Raw genomic sequence first — 19,970 nt, forward strand, 5'->3', positions numbered from 1 at the left:
CAGGCTGGGCCTCCAGCAAGGCGACTTCCCTCCCCAAGTGCATTGAGTCGCAACAGTTTCGCACAGAAGATATCAAAGAATTTCCTTGATGCATGCCCAAGGAGGGTCAAGGAGACCGTGTTTGGCTACTCCTGTTTCCAAGTCCTGCAGGTGAGCGAACACCTGTCAGAGCAGGACAGAAAGAGAGAGAATGAAAGAAAGAAAGAGAGGGGGGGGTGCTGTAATTCTGGCCAAAGTCGGGAACAGAGCTTGGAAACATTGCTTATCTGAAACGACTGTTCCTAGAATCCCCCCAGACACTATTGTGAAAGCATCATCTAGGTAGATAGATAGATAACTGAATGCAAGAGAAATGTTCTGAATGCAACATGCTTTCCTGAACTGAGATACCGCACTGTCAGTTTGGTATGGCAGTATGGTCCATGGAATGGCTTTGATGCACCTGGGCATGGCTACAACCACACAATTGTCTATACTGAAGGGGTTGCACAAAAGGAAAAATTGCAGCTGGTTCACACAACCCCAACACCCTGCTTTGGAAGGAGACACAATCTCAGACTTTGGTGGATTTCAGGTGGAAGGGGGCTTCTGAGAGGAGAGCTTCTAGCAAGACTATTTCATTCTGCTGTATTCTTGGGAGAGCGGCCACCAAAGACAAGAGCAAGCAAAGATTACTTTTAGTCTCCATATGTAGAGTATGTCCGCCGAGGGTACTGACCAAAGGTGCCCTTTATTTTTCAAATTTGGAACCTGAAGTGGCATACTTGAGAAGACATGCCCCCACAAGATTCGAGAATCTGATGATCTGACGAGAAGGACACCACCTCCTTTTACTCATTTAATTTACCTCCAGACTAGTCCAAGGTGTCCTCATTTATCACTCATTTGCTGATGGAGGCAGAATTCTCATCTTGCCCTTCAGGCCACAGACGAACCATTCATTAGTCTCTTAATTAACCATAAATCACAAGGCAAAGGGATCGTGTAGCACCTTGGAGGCAAACTGAAAGAGAGAGGCTGGTAGCCTGAGCTTTCATAGACTTTGAGTCTACTTCCTCACAAATCATAAATCACAAGGCATCTAAGATGACAAAAGACTTTCTCTTTTAGGACACAAACACGTTGTAGAGACTGGCTCACGAAGAGATACAAGTGGGCTAGTTGTCATTGTTGATGTCATAATAATCATCATCATCATGATTGGCCTAAATTTTGTTGCTAGTCCTACCTAGACTCATTGAATTGATGAGATTTACCTATTTCTTGACTTACCATTCAATATTCATTGAATGGCTTTACTCTAGTTAGTACTAACCAACAGGATTCCAGATACTATTATCATAGTTGTCATCATTGGCCTGAATTTTCTTGCTAGTCCTACCTAGACTCATTAAATCTATGGGATTTATCAATGTGTTGACTTACCATTCGATGCTCCTATCCAGCATCCACATTTCAAAATGAGTTCATTTTCTTTCTATCAGCTTTCTTCTCCATCCAAGTCTTATACCCCTATATCTTTGCACTTTGGGATCTTGTCTAGTTCTTCCAGAGCTGCTCTTCCCAGTCCTAGTCTTCTCATTTCTTGACTTTAATTTCCATTCTGGTCAATGATTGATCCAAGGTATGGGTAGTCTTTAACCATTTCAATTTCCTCATTGTCTGTATTACATTTGTTTATATATCCTGCCTTTTCCCAATCTGAGAGACTCAACGTGGCTTATGGTAGCGAAAGCAAATGAAGCTGAAAACATTTGCATCCTACTGTAGTTAAAAATGGAATGAAACAATCAATAAAATTAAATGCAATTAAAAGTGCAGCCATTAAAACCAAGAACAGTAAATCTAAACAACCCCAGCAAATGAAATATCCTTTCCCTCCCAAAACAGAAAAGGTCTTTACCTTTGGTAAAATGTCACACAAGGTGGCAAGGGGAAGGTATCTTGGTATAGGTTAAAAGGATATAGTGAAGACAAGCTGGGATCAATTTTCCATTTCAGTGCCATACAATTATGTAGCTAAAACAAATGGGACTCATTTAAAGCTACTTATGGACCACTATGTTACTTTATGATAACATATGGCCTTTCAATATTGTTGGATTACAAGGCCCAGCATCCCCTAGCTGGTGTAGCCACTGCTGAGAAATGCTGGAAGCTGTACTGTTATTGAACATTTGCATCATGGAAGCACACAGACACACACACTTTGCAATCTCTGCAGCCACTCGAGCTTATTATCGAAGATGGACTCCAAAAGTATCAGGCAAGTTAGACCACAGAAACCCATTGGGTAACCTTGAACAAGTCACACTGCCACTGCATTGTGGTATCTGTAATGCAATGCCACTGCGTCATGCTGTCCCCAGTGCAGTGGCACCAAGTTGTGGCATCCTTAGTCCAGTGGCACTGTGTTGTGATGCCCATAGTTCAATGCTGGTGTTTTGAGGTCTGCAATGCAGTGCCACTGAGTTGAGGCGTCCGTAGTGCAGTGCCACAGCATTGCAGTGCCCTTATTGCTGTACCATTGCATAGGGGCATCCTTAGTGTAGTGCCACAGTGTTTTGCTATCTGTAGTGCAGTCCCAGTGCATCATGGAATTCGTAGCACAGTGCCACTGCATTTTGGGGTCCTTACTGTAGTGCCACTACAATGTGGTTTTGCAGTGCAGTGCCACTGAATTGTGGTGTCCTTAGTGCAGTGTCACTGCATTGAGAGTCTGAAGTGCAGTACCACTGCATTGTGTGATCTGTAGCAAAGCGCCACTGCGTTGTGGTGTCCTTAGTGATCTGTGACAGGCTGTGTGTGTGTGTGTTATTCTGGTCTCCTGTGCCTTGTACCTACTGGTGGGAGGAAGGGTATAAATGTAACAAACTAAAATTGAATCCCTTTGTCTCTCCTGAACTGCACTTCAGCTTGTGTGTCAGAGCAAAAACCTGTCGTCTTACCATTTTATGCCAGCGCTGATGGCACCGTTTCTGATTCTGATTCTTGTGCTGCCTATTATGGTGATCAACCCACAAACACTCATCCGTTTGGCCCTCAAGTGGGACAATGGCAATTGTGAGTATCACAGTCATACACAAAAGGCATTTCTTGTTTGGGAGTATTTCAGACATGACTGGGAAACAATACATTTAAAACCCTCTTTAGTAAGGTGATCTTAACGCGAAACCATACCTGTGACACGTAGCCCCTTTCAGCGGCATTCTGGGACACTTTTTGAAACCTGGCACCGGTTCCTTCTGATCGCTTCACTGAATATTCATAAAAGCCTTGAAAGATGTGTGATAAGAGGGTGGGGAAGGAAACCACACATGGCCCCCTCCCGGATGCTTCCTATTCATGTCAAGTTTTTCAGAAACAGGCTTCCTCTTCACACCTGTCCTCTTACAAGATGCACATGTTGTGTCTTTGTTGCTTTGTGAGTGAAACACCACAAAGCCACATGAGGAGGTAGGGTGACACACCAGCTTCAGGCAGCTGATCTGCGGTGTCATGAAAGGGCAGTGTAGTGTATTGGTCAGGGGCCTACAATGCATTGGCATAAGTCACCACATACGGAGCTATGCAGTTATTATCCTGCACTGTGTTGAATGGCAATGCATCTCAACTAAACCAAGGCAACAAGCATGGAACAAAATACCCAACTCAATGTGGATGTGCCCCCATGCCCAGTGGTCATCTTTGCACATCAGTCATCCATGTGCAATGTTGATGAAGCTGGTATTCACCTTTGGAATATAAGGATTACAATGGGAATCAGGGGAAAGGAGGGATTGAGTTGGAAATGTTACTGAAAAGAAGAACGCTTCTGACATCCTCAAGGTTTCATTTTATTAAATCACATCTTAAAACCGAGAAACTTCCACCTCTGTGGGGAAATGATCCTTGAATACAGAGGACTGAGACAGGAGAGGAGCAGCCCGGTTTGACACACCAGAAAGAAGAAGGCTGCCTGCTTGGTGAAGAACCAAAATGGACAGTCTTATTTAAGGACACTAAAAGGAGGAGGTTCCACCAAACCATCCCGTTGGATCCCCCCAAGGTCCACCAAATCCTGCCTTCTCTTCCCTGCCAGATGCCACTGGGCACTCAAAAGGCGGTCATAGAAGTAAAAACAGAACAAGACAAGGCTTCACATCCACATATCTCATCCCATGCCCTTGAGGTCAGTGGCCACTATGGAAAGAAGTGAACATACATACAGTTGGAGCGCTGCCATTTTCAGCTATTTCCACTGCAGAAGTGGTTGGCCACCGTTTGGCTTGTTCTCCTCTGCAGCTGTGTAAAATACAAGAATACCAAGCAAATCTCCAACTGCATGCAGAGTCTGTATCTATGTTTGTATATCCTTTGTATCATGGGCTTAATGGAAGCCCCCCGAGTTCTCCAGACTGCCAAAGCTCTGCTGGATCAAGAGGTTCATCCTTGACGTCTCCTACCCAACAGTTGTGGATGCAAAAATGCAGATTGTGTTTCACCTATCTACATGTATGTCTTTTTTTTTTTTAATCCTGCCCTACATCTAAAAAATCTCAGAGCAGCAGCAGCTAAGCCCCCCAACCCATTTTATGCTCACAAAATATTTTATTCTCTGCGAGGTAGGATAGGCGGAGAGGATGGTGACTGCCCCAAGGTCACCTGATAGGTTTCATGGCTGAATGAGAATTGATTCTGGGACTCCCTGGTCATTATCCAGCACTCTTGAAAACTATACAACCCTAAATCTCTTCCACAGGTCTTCCCTCGACATGGAAGATCCCCCCCCCCCATAAGCATCCAGATGCATCCAAAACAGAGCGTCACTATCTACTGATACAAAACAAACCACTACATTTAATCGGACATTTCTCATCATAACTCCATCCACATCAACACTTTGGATTAATTCAACGGCACAATTATCCAGATACATGGTTCACAAAGAAGCCATTTCCTTAACCAAGCGTCTGCTTGTGACATTTGTGGCTCACCAACATCTTTGACTCCCAGGCTTCATTCTTTTTTTACAGCTTGGAAGAGAGTTGTGAACACTTATATTTACTCATTCATCTCCTTTTGCACCTCAAGGCGGCACAACAAGCCAGCCACAGACTACAAATCTCTGGGAACTGGACTAACCCGAGTCTTATGTGAGAAACGTTGTGGCTTCACCATCAGTGGGAAGAGGTCATGGATGCTGAGAATCAAATAAGGAAAAATCCCCCACAAAATCACCTTGCCAGGAGGGACAAATGATCAGAAAAAAGTATTTGTCATTAGTGACCCCTTGTGTTATTGCTGTATACGAGAATGGGCAAACCCCAATACGACACCAAAAGAAGCTACAGTCCAGCTTTCTGGCCAGCAACAAACAACATCCCATGATAATCTACTATAAACTCTAGAGTGTGTTTTGTCCACCATTCACTACTCAGAACATCTTGTGTGGCAAGTCACTTCTGACTTATGGCTACTCTATCATGGCAAGATTTGTTCAGCACAGGTTTGCCATTGCCTTCCTCTGTGGTTAAGAGACTGTGGCCTGTTATAGACTGCCAAAATAAAGCTGCTTAGGGTCTCTTTGGAGGTATGCTATTTAAATGATGCATGAGTCCTAAGAGTCCGGAGATTGCGCCAAAGCCACACTCCATTCCTAAGCACTGGAGTGCAGCTTTGGTGCAGCTTCCAGATTCTTAGGATGCATGCAACATTTAAACAGCATACCTCCAAAGAGACCCGAAGCAGCTTTTTTTTTGGCTGTCTGTAACAGGCCATTGTCTTACCCAAGGGATTTTCCATGGCCAAGTGAGGATTTGAACCTTGGTTTGCTGGAGTACTAGTCCAGCACTCAAGCCAATGTGCCACTGCTCAGAATATTTTATGTATCTTATTAGGGACAGAACAAAGTGCAGACATTCCTAGCTTTAGTATCCTGCATGGATTTTGTGGTGTGAAATTTCTGTGTCGTTCTGTTTCCTTTCAGCAAGCTGAAGCTTAAAGACTGAAGTATAGTATCCAAATAAGATTTATGTATTATTAACTGGGTTGTCCATTTGCTATTTCTGGTTGACCCCCAGGTTTAGAGCTTCAAACTCTGGCAGAATGCAAGAAAAACGTGTTAACCAATGGTGTGAAAAAAGAGAAGGCCACAGCTCCGTGACAAAACACACTCTTTACATGTTGAAGGTCCTATATCCAATCCTTCATATTTATGGGATCCAATACAAAGGACCTGGAGAGCTGTCAACATTTGGAACAGATCGCACTGGACTGGATGGCCCAGTTGTCTATTATGGTATGAAGGTGCTCTTAAGAACGTGTATAATTTATCAGTAGCAAAGGACCAGGAATCTGGGGTACACCTCCAATATTGATCCATCACCCCCTGGATAAAGTTAGATATCACTTGGTCATTTGAAAAGCAGCTCTGCAAAATAAAGGACTTTTGTACTGCCTTGCAGGGAGTATTCTGCCACAGTGCGGCTGTGAATGTAGTCACTGTGGATTCAGCAAAGTCTGCCGAAGAGAATAACAGGAGGCATTCACATGAGCCCAGGAACCCCAAAAATACTGGCCTGGGGTGGTGAAAGCAACAAGATGCTCAGCACAGGAGACAAAAGTGAGTCTCACTAGAGGAAGATAGTGCCATATGCACCAAGTATCCTGCTTTTAAAGACTCCCTTTGTGTGATCTCTCACAATTCTGTATCCCTCCCCTTCCAAAGGAAACCCATCTTTGCCAGACCTTGGCAAGAGATGGAAAGAGGCAGGTGAAGACCCGATTTTGTGGTTGCTTTTTTATTGGGCTTAAAACAAAATCCTGCCACAGGATGCTTTAGTATCTTTTGTTCGTTGTTCTGTGTGCACCACGCCACTGCTGAGGCTTTTTAACAAATATGCACTTTTATGAATCAAAAATAATATGAATAAATGAAGGTCTATGGCAGGGGCAGGAGAGCGGGAAGTTGCACCTCTGCAAAAGGAACAGAGGAGGTCACACTGCAAACCTGGGAGCACTTGTTTGGAACTGTTCAAATAGTTGGGACTTTTCGCATCATCAGTCAATAGAATTATTAAAAATCAGTTCTGGCCTGCAAGTCAAGATACCTTCATTTTCCACTGCATAAAATGATGTCCTATCACCTCCTGTCACCATTTTGAGAGGGACTGCTGAGAAAAATGGTGCTATTTGGAGGTATCACAGAGCGGCGTTTGTAGCTGAAGGGTTCCTCTGTCCATTGGAGTAAAACACCAACTGCTATGATTCCAGCGTGAAATGGCAGAAAAACTGGGTAATGAAAAAAGAAGTGGTATACATATAGCAGGGTGATATATGAATATGAATATGGAATTCAGCTTTGAATTACTAGGCAATTTAGGAAAGATGCATTGACCATTATAAAAGTATCTGAAAAGAGAGTCCCATCAGAAAAGCTGGGAGTCTCCAGAAGATAAACGTTACAAGAAAAGCTTGAAGAAAGTAGGCAAGCCTTGATAAACAGAAGGTTAAGATGGAGCACATAAGAGAATGCTGGAAAGAAAGAGGAGGGGGAATAACTGTTCACAATGTCCACTGAGGAGGACAAGATTGGATGGCTTTGAACTACTGGGAGGTAGATCTGATTGGAACATAAGGAAACGTTTTCTGACTGCCAAAATGGCAGCGGTTTATGAACAGAATAAAGAAGCCACGAAGGAATATGGGATCTTCTTCGCCTCTGGCAGTTCCCAACAACAGTGTTGGCTTTACGGAGACCTTTCCGTTGGCATAATTCTACAACAGACACAATGGGTAATATCAAAGGGTTATTTTGGGCACAACATGTCTGTTAACTAAGATAATCTAGGGATGTGTGGTGTGAGACAGACAGAACTGCCGTAAGATATTGTGATGGATGGTAAAAGATATGGCTTTAAAGGAGGGGTGAGGATAAGCTTATCAGTTACCATTAGCCACAGTGGCCAGGAAGGACACCTCCATATTCAGGGGCAGCCTACCACAGAGACAGAATAAAATTGCTTTCTACGTCACACGCCCTGATTATCAATGGTCACTGTTGGACTCGGTAGGCTTTCAGTCTGACCCACCATCTCCATTTCTAACATCAAACCACATCACAGATGCTTATCTTGCCACAAATGTATGGCATGGACAGCCATCACACCCTGTGAATGCATGGCACCACACAGCCTAGCAGTGTACTCCAACTGGACTATGAGCATGCAAACTTTCTTGCCCATGGAGACCATCTTTAAATTTTTTGCAAGGATTGTTCGCGAAGTTTCACTGAACAAAAACACCCTTTCTGAGTACAGAAGGATAAAATGTGCCAGGTTCCATCTTTGCCCACATTGCTCCTTGAATCTGTTTCTGTTAAATCTATGAAGAAATGAAGGTAACGTTCACAAAAGAAGGAAATGAAATTCTCAACCATCTGCACCGACCAAATGCAATACTTTCAGCTGTTCCCAGTATGTTTCCAATCTGGCACGTCTGGCTGCTACGTAGCTGGTTTTAAAATGAGGACCCAGTTTTAAGACAAACAGACAATGATGGTAAGAGTAAGAGGGACAAAGAGAAGTGGCAATTCTAATTCTTCCAATGTGGAAGAAAATGCAAGGATTCAGAGTCAAAACCTACATATCCAATGCCTCTGTTTGGATCGGCAAATATGTTGGCTTCACTTTCTCCAGCATTCATCTGTTAAACATCAAATTCCTCCTGATGAATTGATGAAGAAATGAGCAACATACGGAAAGCCGAAATGAATATTATCACCTATCTCAAGAAATTGTCTGGTGCCCTCTAATGGCACAGTTTAGACAGTAGAACGCACCACATTTTTAAAAGACAGTAGTCATGTACAATCCTTGCTTCAGCTGTGTTGCAAAAAGCAAACACAAACCCAGCAGCAAACAAACAGCAACCAGCAAACCATCCCTAGAGCAGTATCCATTCTACCAAATAATCCACCTTACTCTGATCTCAGCTTGCAATTTTCAAGCATTTTGCTTCTTCATATTTAAATGTTTTAGGCAGTGAAGAAAAATAATACGTTTGCTCCAAGTGGAACTATTTAGGGGATTGTTGCCAAAAGGTTTTGTCGGAACGGTGTCAGGGTTTTTCCCTTCCCCTCCCATTGCTAAATGTATTGATCGAAGACAGTTCCAGAATCTGAAGGTCTATTAGATGAAAAATCTCTGTTTTAAAGGAAGGGCCCAATCTTGAATGTTCTTGGGAGACCTAGCTTGTTCTCCAACTCATTTTCTAGGATCAATTTGTATAACACAAACATAGGCAAGGACAGCTAGGGCCCTGTTAATCTACCTAAGTGGGGATCATCAGTGGTAAGGATGGATGGATGGAGATCAACACAACCATCACATAGGGCTTGGGTTATATAGGTGTGTTATAGTGCGGATATCACTTCACTACAAGATTTATAATATATGCTTGTTCTCACTTCACAATCTTTTTCAGAACCAAGGAAAAAAATGGGAGTGGGAAACAAGCTGGTCTTTCCTCTTTGGAAAAACAAAACCTCTCTTACACAGCTTAGCTTTCCTCAGCTATCTGTGTCACCCAAATAGGTTGGAGACCCTTTACACGTAGTTATTTTAGAGTATTTCTTACAAGTACAAACTAGATTATTGGAAATATGGCCACTCACTGGCAACAGATGAACCCAGTCATAGAATCATAGAGTTGGAAGAGACTGCAAGGGCCATCCAGTCCAACCCCCTGCCATGCAGGAAATCTAAATCAAAGCATCCTGGAGATAGCTTTTGCCTATTAACCAACAGCAAATTCTCAACTTTATGCCAAGCTCCACCCCACAAAAAATGTGGGGGGAACAGTACTCCAGTATTTAAAAACTGCACTAAAGCATTCTCTCTGAAATTGACCTGACATCCTCTGCTCTAGATATTAAAATCAGTCTTTTTGGTGGGAGGGAGAAGCCCCAGCAAGAATAAGTGCAGAAGAGAGAAAGAGAGTTAGTCTTTCGAACATGGCTATTCGTTTCTAGTTAGTTTGTAACAATATAAGATCACGGAAACGGGTCAAGATCTCACGGAAATGGCCACGTCAGCCGTATTTCGGAACTAAAGGTGGTTGGCAGAGCTGTAGTTTTGACAAGCTACAAATAAGGAGACTGCTCCTAAGACGAACAAACAAAGGTCACTCTTCAGGGAGCCTACAGTGAGTGTCTCTCCATGGCTCTTCTAGAAGCTGAACCAGAACACGCTGCAGACATGCAGGTCTGCAAAGCAGCATGTGAAAACCCATTCTGCTGGTGTTTACATATATATATATATATATATGTATGTCTACAGAAGATATATTACTATTTCAAATATATTTTCAAGCAGACCAAAAATATTTCATCTATCAGTTACTGGTGTGTGTTTACAGCAACAGCTAATTAAATATTCCTTCTATTCATATAAAAATTGCACTTATATATATATATATATATATGTACGTGTGTGTGTGTGTGTGTGTTTTTCTACCCTATTAAAACAAACACACTTTGAAAATCTGAATTTTGCCTAATTCACACCAAAGGCTTCGGAAACCTCACATCTCAAAAGCACACGGGGTCAAGGGTAGCGTTCTTTGCCTCCAAAAAGAGAGGCGGCATCTGTGCATCCCAACAAGGAAGGTCTTGCAAACAGATGAGGCTCCTCCCTTATCCAGCAGCACAAGGAGGGAGGAAAAAAAGAAGAATGACCAGTCAATGTTTTTATATTTAAGAAAACCTGAGCATGGAATGTCTTTTGTAAAGGACCTGAAGTGGCGTTTGGCCCTTCTGTGACCTAAATCAGCTCAGTCCGGTGCGGATTTGCCATCCGGTCCTGTTCCACAGTGTTCCCACCATCAGACGTACATGCCACTCCACGCCACATCCGAAATAGAAGGCAGCTCCCTCCAAGCCTCTCGCCATCCTGACCAGGCTCCTGTTTAGCTCTGCTGTGCCATCCTCGGGCTCCAAATGCCTTTTCACCCATGAAAAAGGTCTCTCTCGGCACACACCGCTCAGCCACTTGGGACACCAAGAAAACCAAACTGCTGTCGGATGCCCTCATAAGATGTCGTCGTAATCCAGCAGCTTGGAGTGCTGCCGAGTCTTCCAGAGGCGGTAAAGGCGGAAGTCAAAATAGGTTTCAATCATTTGCTTTCCTGGAAGGCAGATATGGCTGAGTCAATTTCACATAACCAAAATAAGAGCACCTCAAATCTACAACGCCAACTTGTCTGAAAAGTCTTGGGCACAAACGTCTCCTGCCCATGTCCAACTGCAACTAGGACTTGAAGTGCTAACTGAAATAAAAACTAACTTCCCCACTTCATTTGCCTTGCCTCTCTTTCCCTTTCATTTGTCAAGGATCTGTCCTCATATAAATGGTAGCAACACAAATCAAAACACACTGATATAAGTAAATATAGTAGGCCCTCGGTCTCTGCTTGGGCTTGGTTCCAGCACCTTTGTGGATACAAGAATCAGTGGATGTTCAACTCCCATTATATACAGTGGCATAGTAAAATGATGTCCCTTAGATAAAATGATAAAATCAAGGTTTGTTTTTTGGACGGGGGGGGGGGGTATTTTAAAGCTGTGGATCATGGAATCCATAGATTCGGAGGGCTGACTGTAATAGTAAAACAATAGCAACAATAGCAGTACTACTAATGCTAATTAAGTATAGCCTTTAAATCAACCTGTTAGTCTACTAATCAGTTATCAGTGAAAACACTTTTAAATTGAATACATCGGAAACATATATATATATTTTAATGACAATGGTTAGCATTCCACTTAGGCAAATGGCCTTGAGGTGCTCTGTTCTTCAGGAGATTTTAGCACCGTGATTCCCAACCTAAATTCAGAGGATCAGAGAAACACAACTCCCTAACAGGCTGGGAAAATATCATGAAGAATGTAAACTTCCTTACTAATATTAATCCTAGAGAGTTCTCAACCCCATGGATCTCTTTATTTTTTCCCCCTTTGCACAGGGGCAAGTGACCCAAACTGGGCCATGAAGCCAAAGAGACCTTTGTGTTTCTAAACACACTATGGATAAACCAGAGATCGAGTGACTTTTGCTGCTGAAAACAGGTAAGGTGTAAATTACATGGCTCCAAACAGGCAGTACACAAAGGCCAGAAAGGGTTCAATACCTGTTGGGTGGGCAGTTATGTCCTCCGCCCCCGATCAGTCTCTATTGCAGGCAACACTGATGTGCCTGTGTTGGTGTGTGAAATGCAAACTGACCCTCACACCAGTTGTCTAAGCATTTACCTTGAGCAGAGAGTTCGAGAGGCGATTCAAAAGTTACGCTGCAGGGGCTCATTAGGTTCTTCAGGTTTTGGAACAGCTGGAAAACAAAGAAGCACCAGGGTCTCTGATGTGGAGCAACAGAGGAAGAGGAATTGCAGGGTTCATTGTTGCTGGTGCCACACACCAAACCTGGCAGCACACCAGATATCGATGCATCCCCAGGTAGGTTGAGGACAGAGTGTGGGAAACTGAAGACTTCATGTGGACTTCAAAGTCCTTTCTCACAATTTGGCAAAGGTTTCAGACAATTTTCATCCCAAAACTATACTCAACTTCCCTCCACTGCTCCTTCCCAGCACTCAAAAATACCCTCCTGTCCTCCCAACACTTCCATTTTTGGACATAACCATAATGGTGACCCAAAGGGATACTGTGTCCTTTCTGCTCACCATTTTGGCCAGCAAATGGCTGAAAATATCTGTTCCTCCATCTCCTGTTTTTGGCATAGAGGAGAATGAGAAATATCATCCAGATGAAATAATGGGAATAGGTGCGGGGAAAGGAACAGGGCTCTTGCGAACATCAGTCTGTCCAAGGACCAAGAGACTTCGCTCCCATTTTCCCACCAGAGGTTGTACCTTCTCTCCATTGTGGTTCCCCAAGACGTAGCACCCCATGATGTGAATAACATTTGGCTCTGGATTCAGTTTGCTCATCAGGTGGCCCAGCCGCTTCCAGAAACTGCAAAAGAAGGTGGAGGAACACTATATTGGATTTGCCAGTTTGGTAAATATGGATTCAAGTATTAATGACCTGAGCAATCTACATGTTTTTCTTCCTTTCTGCCTCTTTGTTTTTAATTCACTGTTGTTTTCCTTTCATATTTTTGAACTGAACTGCTGTCTTACGCTGGCTATGTGTTGCTAGAAATAAGAGGTGGACATCATGTGGCCCACAACATGTGGCCCTGGTCCCTATTTTAGTTCCCCCAAACTCCCAAATTCCTCCCTCATTTTAAAAAAAGGTTCCACATGATTTGGGGGCAATTGCATCCTAAACAATGCAGAAAGTCCCCCAGTGCAGGAAAACATGGTATAATACTCTTAGCTCATCACCGCAAGCAGCCAAGAACCCCATGCTACCCCTAGATATCTCCATTTTTCTTTATCGTCCCTCTCAATATGGCAAGAGAAAGTTGCCATTTTGGGCTTGCTGTGGGAGTTGACCTGCAGGAGGGACCCAGGGAGGGAAACTGGCCCCTGTCCCCACAAAGTTGTTGTTGTAAACAGTTATACACAAACCAACAATGAAAATGGACAACCCCGATCTCATGCTTTATCTCTGCTGCATTGCAGAAAAATCTCCCACTGTTTTGTCCCCAGCAGCAAGGTTGAGGAGGTGGGAAAGACAAACAGCCCCCTTCAAGCAAAAGCCAAAATTCTCAAAACAGACAAAGTTGGCACCAAATTCCACACATGCAGAAAACACACACAACTATGATTTCCCAATGAGAAGCATGCCAGTTTGACAGCCTCCCCAAACAAGGAGACCAGAAGCATTTAACTCACTAGATCATGTCTTCCTCTTTCTCCACTTTTGCAAAAGTGGCGACTTTATTCTTCAAAAGGTACAAGTGTCCAGGCCCACCCTGCAGGAGATAAAAAGCCAGCATTTGCAACAAACAGTCTGGTGCTTCTCTTGGAGAGGAAGCTACTACTGCTTTGTTATCTGGTATGTGGTTAATAGTATTATTTTTGGGGGTTTTAAATGATGTTTAAAGTCACTGCCTGGATCTAAAGGGAGGTTTCTTTTTGTGTTGTTTATGGAGTTTAAATTGTATTTTCTGGACGTCATGACTCCTTGGATGCATCCACACTGCAGAAATACAGTTTCATCTCACTTTAACTGCCATGGCTCATTGCTAAGGAATCTTGGAAATTGTAGCTTTGTGAGACATTTAGGCTTCTCTATCAGAGAGCTCCGGTGCTGCCACAAACTACACACTCCAGAATTCAACAGCATTAAGCCATGACAGTTAAAGTGGTGTAAAAATTGGATTATTTCTGCATTGTGGATGCCGCCTTTGTCTCCCAGATCTCACATGGCCAAAAGGGAAGATTGGGCTCTGCTTACATGAATACCTCTCAGTACTATCTTAACCGAGAAGAACAGGAACAACATCCTGGCAAAATGTAGACCTGTGATTCCAACATCATCCAAGGATAAATCAGGAGATTCTTCCCCTTTGCCTGGGGAAGAAACCAGTGGAACCTTGAAAATTTGCATCATGTATTTTGTGCATTTTGGTTGGCCCAATGACGATATTGCTGTTTAGTGGATTTTGGATGTTATTGTACTTTGCTGTATGTCCAACATAGCTACCCCTGGATATATTTTCTCAGCCTCCTTCCTATGCTCTCTACAGCACTCCAAAGGAGGGATACAGGGCACCAAAGTGTTAGTGTTTGCCAAGGAGATATAGTCCAGGCCTGTGCTAAGCAGCTAGGTCATTCTCATAAATAAATAAAGGAAGGAGAGAGGGAGGACATTATGAGAACTATTCATCATTATCTATTGCTCCCTTAGGAAGGCCATCTTCTTCAAGGTCAGGAGTTCTATGAAGCCAAGAGGAAGCAATGAACAATAGCTGTTTGAAGGGACTATCATTTACCTGACAAAAAATCAACATCTTCCAGATTTTGCAGCCCTTGCGATAGATGTTCAGTTTCTTCTCGATTTCTTCTGCAGAAGAAAGGGAAAGAAAGAAGAGGGGAAAGATGTATAAACCATGCACAGAGGGGAAAGAAAGCATTTCTGAGCATGGCGAGGAGAAGTCATAGCGTGCTTAAGACTGATGTTCATATTGCTATGCTTTGTGCCCATTGGAAGAAAGGTGGTATATGAATGCAATAAATCCCTTAAGAGTGCCAAGGACCTATTTGGGGAAGATCTGTTGGGAAAGAGTCTATCGTCTCAGCAGGTCTAAGGAGCTCAAAAAGGAATTAGGAACCCAGAAATTGCAAATTTTGGACTATAGTTCCCATAATCCCAAAACAGCATGGGCACTAAGTGGCAGGGGATTATGGGAATTAAGTCCAAACAATAACTTCTAAGCTTTGTCTGTATTTTCCCCCTTTTTTGGATGCATAGAATGAAGCTTTTGGAGCCACTAAGAGGTGAAGGAATCTACTCTGATTTCCACTGCTTCCCTTACTTTACACCCAGATCTCCCCTGTATCCCTCTGTAACTCCAACTCCAGGTTCAACATCTAGCTGTCCCTTTCAACCAGTGTAATGCCATTTAGTTTCATTCCAAATACATACCTAAAATGTCATCAAAGGTGGCGTGCTCATGATCCTAAAAGAAAAAGGAGAAGGATGGATAAATATTCTCGATTTTACTTGTCAATGTGGCTCAGGAGCTCAAGGACGTAGGCTGCAAACAGTCATTTGTAATGGAGCAGGAAGCAGTATGAAATAGTCCCTATTGCCAAAAAGGTTAAGAGTAGGGAACTACTGGCTTTCCAGATGTTTTGGCCTATATCACACATCATCATTTATATTTATATTTATTTGTGTCCCCCTTTCCCCCAAAATTGAGACTCAAAGTGGCTCACAATTTAAAAGAACAATATAATTAAAGAGTCCCCTTCCTCAGAAGTTTGGGAATGATTTTCACAGAGGTGGGTTTTGCAAGAAACTTACATAGAGAATGGGGATGATGGATGGGTCGTCCCGGCGGATGATTGTGGGGACGTACTCCGCTTTGGGCACCTTGGAGGAAATGAGCTAGAAAGAGATGAACAGAGAAAAAAGAAGCGGGGGAGGGATTAAAACAGGCACAAGAGATGCATCAGTTGTTACCTAAAACACTTTGGTGCTGGTGGGCTCCTCATTGGGGCATCTGGTTAGCTAATAGGGAACAAATTGTTGGACTAGGTAAGCCTTCATTCTGATCCAAGGCCTGCTTAGTCCAATATTTCCTTCCTATATTAGCTAATCAAATGCAATGAGGAGCCCACCAGCAAGATGTGAGCACCAAAGCCCACTCTCTCTGTTGCTTGTCAGCAACAGGTATTCAGAGACCTGCTGTCATTTAACCTGGCATGAAACCATCATGACTAGTAGCCACTGGTATCATGTAGCCCCTGGAATTCTGCAACAGCCTGTCCTGCCTATTGGAATGGACTAGCCTGGTGTGGCTGTCAGGTCCGGCAGTTCAGAAATTCACGCTTCAGTAGTTAAAACTCGGCAAATCTTTATTCAGTAACTATCGATCCACACCAAAGACATTCTTTATCAGAACTAAGCAGCAAGCAATAGCAATGCCTAAGTAAACCACACATAATTTCAAACTACTGGCAAGCTAACTGCTCAAAAACATCTTTGGTCCTCTCATTTCCCATACTGCCTCCTATTTGTTCCTCCCGCCAGTTTCTTCCCAGAGGAATGACCCTATGTTATATCAAGCCAAGCCTGCCTCCCCTTCTTTGTTATCATACCACCTGTGGATGTAATAAACTTCCTTCCTTATTGCAGGTCCCATCACAATACCCATTACCCTGACTGTGCACTAAAATCATGGCAGGCATGATGGATGATGCATCTCCTGACAATGGCTCACCATGATCTTGGGTGGGATGAAGTCTTCTCCACTGCAGGCTGCAGCTTCAAGTTCTTTCTCTGCCTCCCAGTTCAAGTCCACACCCTTCTCCTCCACGCAGCAGGAATCCTGCACCTCATGGCCTGTGGGATGCAAAGAAACAAAAAGTACTGAGAGGGTACGCATGTCCCTGTGTGTGTGCAAGACATTTCCAAGCGCCCAAGTTAAGAAGGGGCCCACATGCTTATTGGCCTCTTTCCTAGTTGTGACTTGGGCAGTGATTAGGATGTCCTATGGAAGATAGTCAAGGATGAAGCCCTAAAGGATGCTTGTCATCAAACCAAAAGGGGTACCAAGCATCTGGTGCCAGGAACTGCCTTTGTGCAGGACATCGGAAACCCTGGTTGGATACCCTCCATGGGAATAGAAACCACCTCTAACTCTTTCCAGAGCAAACCTGAATACACAACCAAAGCACCAACTCAACCTCAGCTGTTCTTACCTATCCCAATACTACCCATGCCTGACCACAGACTACCTCTTTGGCCTGGAATTTGGCTCTATATCCCAGCTATATTAAGTGTCCAGGGAGAGACTCAAACTCCTGACCCTGTCCCTTCTAGGAATACGAGTCCGTGCCAAAACAATTTGTTTGGACCTGGGGTCGGGTGGGGAAACCAAGTACACAAAGGAACGTACTTTCTCGGGAATCATTGAGGTTTTCGGGCTTAATGGGAGTGGGGTCGCTCCAGGACCGGCTGAAGCTCCTCTCTCGCCGCTCGGCAAAGGCTAAAAAAATTAAATAATAATAGTAATAAGGGAATTGTTACAACAGTTTTTATGACCAGAAAAAAATCCAAAAACCCACATGCATCCCTAGCTCTTTACTGCTACAGACTGAGAAAGGGGGAATGGGAGAGAAAGGCAGATAATGTTTCTTTACATGGTTTGGTTCAGATGAGGAAGACAAGCAAGAAGCAACTAAGAAAGGTTTCCCCCCCAAGCTGTCGCCTTCCAGATGTTTGGACCACAATTCCCATCATCCTTAGATTAGAATCTTAATACGGTCATAGAATGGCCCAGATAAAAAGGGGATACAAAATAAAAGAAGATAAAAACACAGGTTAAAATTAGTATTTAAAATATTCTTTCGGATTACACAGCTCCAGTATAGCAAGACAAAATTGGTCCTAGTCCACTGCGGAGGTCATTGCTTGGCAAATTTTAACTGCAGGGTTGATGTCTGAAAACAACAGAGAAGTGTTGCATTGACTGGTGTGTCCTTGGCATCCTTATCCCACAGTCCATCTAGCTGGGGTTGATGGGAGCTGCAGTCCAAGTATCTGGAGGGACCCTGGCTAGGAAAAAGTGAATCTAGAGGACATTGGACCTTGAGAGACAACGCAGCATAATGCAATGCACCCACCATTGTCCCCAGTTCCCTCACTCACTCTGTGCCTTCATGCGTCGGCTCCCCACCATGCGTAGATGCTTCCTGAAATTTCTGAAAGAAGCAACAAGGGAAAGAAGAAAAAAAAGACTTGTCAAGTATGGGGAGCCAAGACTTAGGAAGAAAACTAAACCTCTGGACAGGCCAGTCTTGTCAAATGGCAAGTACAGTGGGCCCTTGGTATCCGCTAGGGTTTGGCTCCAGGATCTTCCGTGGATCCCCAAATCCGTGGATGCGCAAGTCCCATTAAATGCAAAGGCGTAGTAAAATGGCACCCCTTCTATAAAATTGTAAAAACAAGGTTTGCTTTTTGGAATTTATATATATATTAATGTATTTTCAAGCCATGGATGGTTGTATCCATGGATTTGAAGGGCCAACTGTACATCAAACAGCGCATGGAGACAGTTTGGAAGAAAGAAAAGGAATAAGGCCGGTCCTACCATTAGGCAAAAGGACGCAATTGCCTCCACCAGCAAAATAGGATTTCAGGACAAGGCAGCAAATTGTTAGTTCTTTTATTTGTTTGCACTGAATTTTTACAGCCAAGTCTACGAAAGCATGTGCTACAACTTCTTTCACACAGTCGGTCTCAACGGTGCTACAAGGTCCCTTTGAAGAAGTAGACCATGTCTACCAAAGCTCCTGCTACAACATCTTTGGCACCATTAGTCTCAAAAGCACTACAAGATCCATTTGTTTACTGCCAGGGAAGAAGAAGGAGGTACTTATGGGATTTTATGCCTCGACTGTCCAAACTATATGGCTGGCTTTGGATAATAAGCATCTCAACTTGGGAAAAAAGGGATGGTAGCTCCATTTCAGGCAGCAATATATTTTAGGCTGGCCTTGGAAAAGAGTCGAAATATCAAGGACTTCTCTCCTCAATTCGGCAGAAACACCTGGAGCCCAACTCTGGATCAAGTATCACCCTAAAACAGAACGGAGGTTCAAAGTGACAACTGAGTAAAGAATGGCCCCTTTGATATGTTAAGATGCAGCAGTTCCCAAACTTTGGTCCTCCAGGTGTTTGGCACTTCAACTCCCAGAAGCCCCAGCTAGACTGTCAAGAATTCTGGGAGCTGAAGTCCAAAACATCTGAAGGACCAAAGTTTGGGAATCACTGTGTTAGAGGCAAGGGGCATCATCACAGCTCCAGCTCGCTTGGGTCTTGCAGTCCTGCCATTTTGGCTATGGCTGCATCTGCACTGCAGAAATAATCCAAGTTGGCACCAGTTTCGCGGCCATGGCTCAATGCTATGGAATTCTAGGAACTGTAGTTTGTTGTGGCACCAGAGCTCTCTAACAGAGGAGGCTAAATGCGTCACAAAAATTAAGTTTCCAGAACTGCATAGCATTAAGTCATGGCAGTTGAAGTGCGGTCAAACTGGATTATTTCTGCAGTGCGGATGCAGCCCATGATCGCTCTGTTAACATCGTAATGCAAATTATCACCACTAGATGGCGACAATGCTACATTACATCTGTCACTTGGAATATTCCCTCTAATTATCTGTTAAATCAAGCTGGGTCAATTCTGGACCTATTCACTGAAACAGTGATTTATTTAGTTCCATGATTCCTTTGGGGGAGATAGTTCATCACTGTACACAACGCAACTGCTGAGGTTGCAATCTGAAGGGGAAGAT

At 43.5% G+C, this 19,970-nt stretch overlaps 1 protein-coding gene and 1 long non-coding RNA gene across 4 annotated transcripts in view; one reads left to right on the top strand and one right to left on the bottom strand.

The window, feature by feature from the left end:
• Positions 1–22: 22 nt before the first annotated feature.
• Positions 23–15,967, top strand: LOC121936658. Its single transcript, XR_006105006.1, has 6 exons — positions 23–150; positions 2,916–3,063; positions 12,004–12,490; positions 12,898–13,054; positions 13,654–13,999; positions 14,855–15,967. It is a non-coding gene; the product is annotated as an uncharacterized LOC121936658 (long non-coding RNA).
• The window catches only part of NSMF (NMDA receptor synaptonuclear signaling and neuronal migration factor), a 38,559-nt gene continuing 24,314 nt past the window's right edge, over positions 5,726–19,970 (bottom strand). For all 3 annotated transcript variants that reach the window (XM_042479102.1, XM_042479101.1, XM_042479100.1), the window contains 10 exons: positions 18,323–18,375; positions 17,571–17,660; positions 16,893–17,014; positions 15,974–16,057; positions 15,593–15,626; positions 14,940–15,010; positions 13,837–13,916; positions 12,907–13,009; positions 12,290–12,365; positions 5,726–11,166 (listed from right to left, as the gene is read on the bottom strand). In XM_042479102.1, the coding sequence (XP_042335036.1) occupies positions 11,069–11,166; positions 12,290–12,365; positions 12,907–13,009; positions 13,837–13,916; positions 14,940–15,010; positions 15,593–15,626; positions 15,974–16,057; positions 16,893–17,014; positions 17,571–17,660; positions 18,323–18,375 (811 nt within the window). In that variant the 3' untranslated portion in view covers positions 5,726–11,068. The remainder of the gene's footprint in view (positions 11,167–12,289; positions 12,366–12,906; positions 13,010–13,836; positions 13,917–14,939; positions 15,011–15,592; positions 15,627–15,973; positions 16,058–16,892; positions 17,015–17,570; positions 17,661–18,322; positions 18,376–19,970) is intronic.

This window comes from Sceloporus undulatus, chromosome 7, assembly GCF_019175285.1.
Source record: "Sceloporus undulatus isolate JIND9_A2432 ecotype Alabama chromosome 7, SceUnd_v1.1, whole genome shotgun sequence".
Lineage (NCBI taxonomy): Eukaryota > Metazoa > Chordata > Lepidosauria > Squamata > Phrynosomatidae > Sceloporus > Sceloporus undulatus.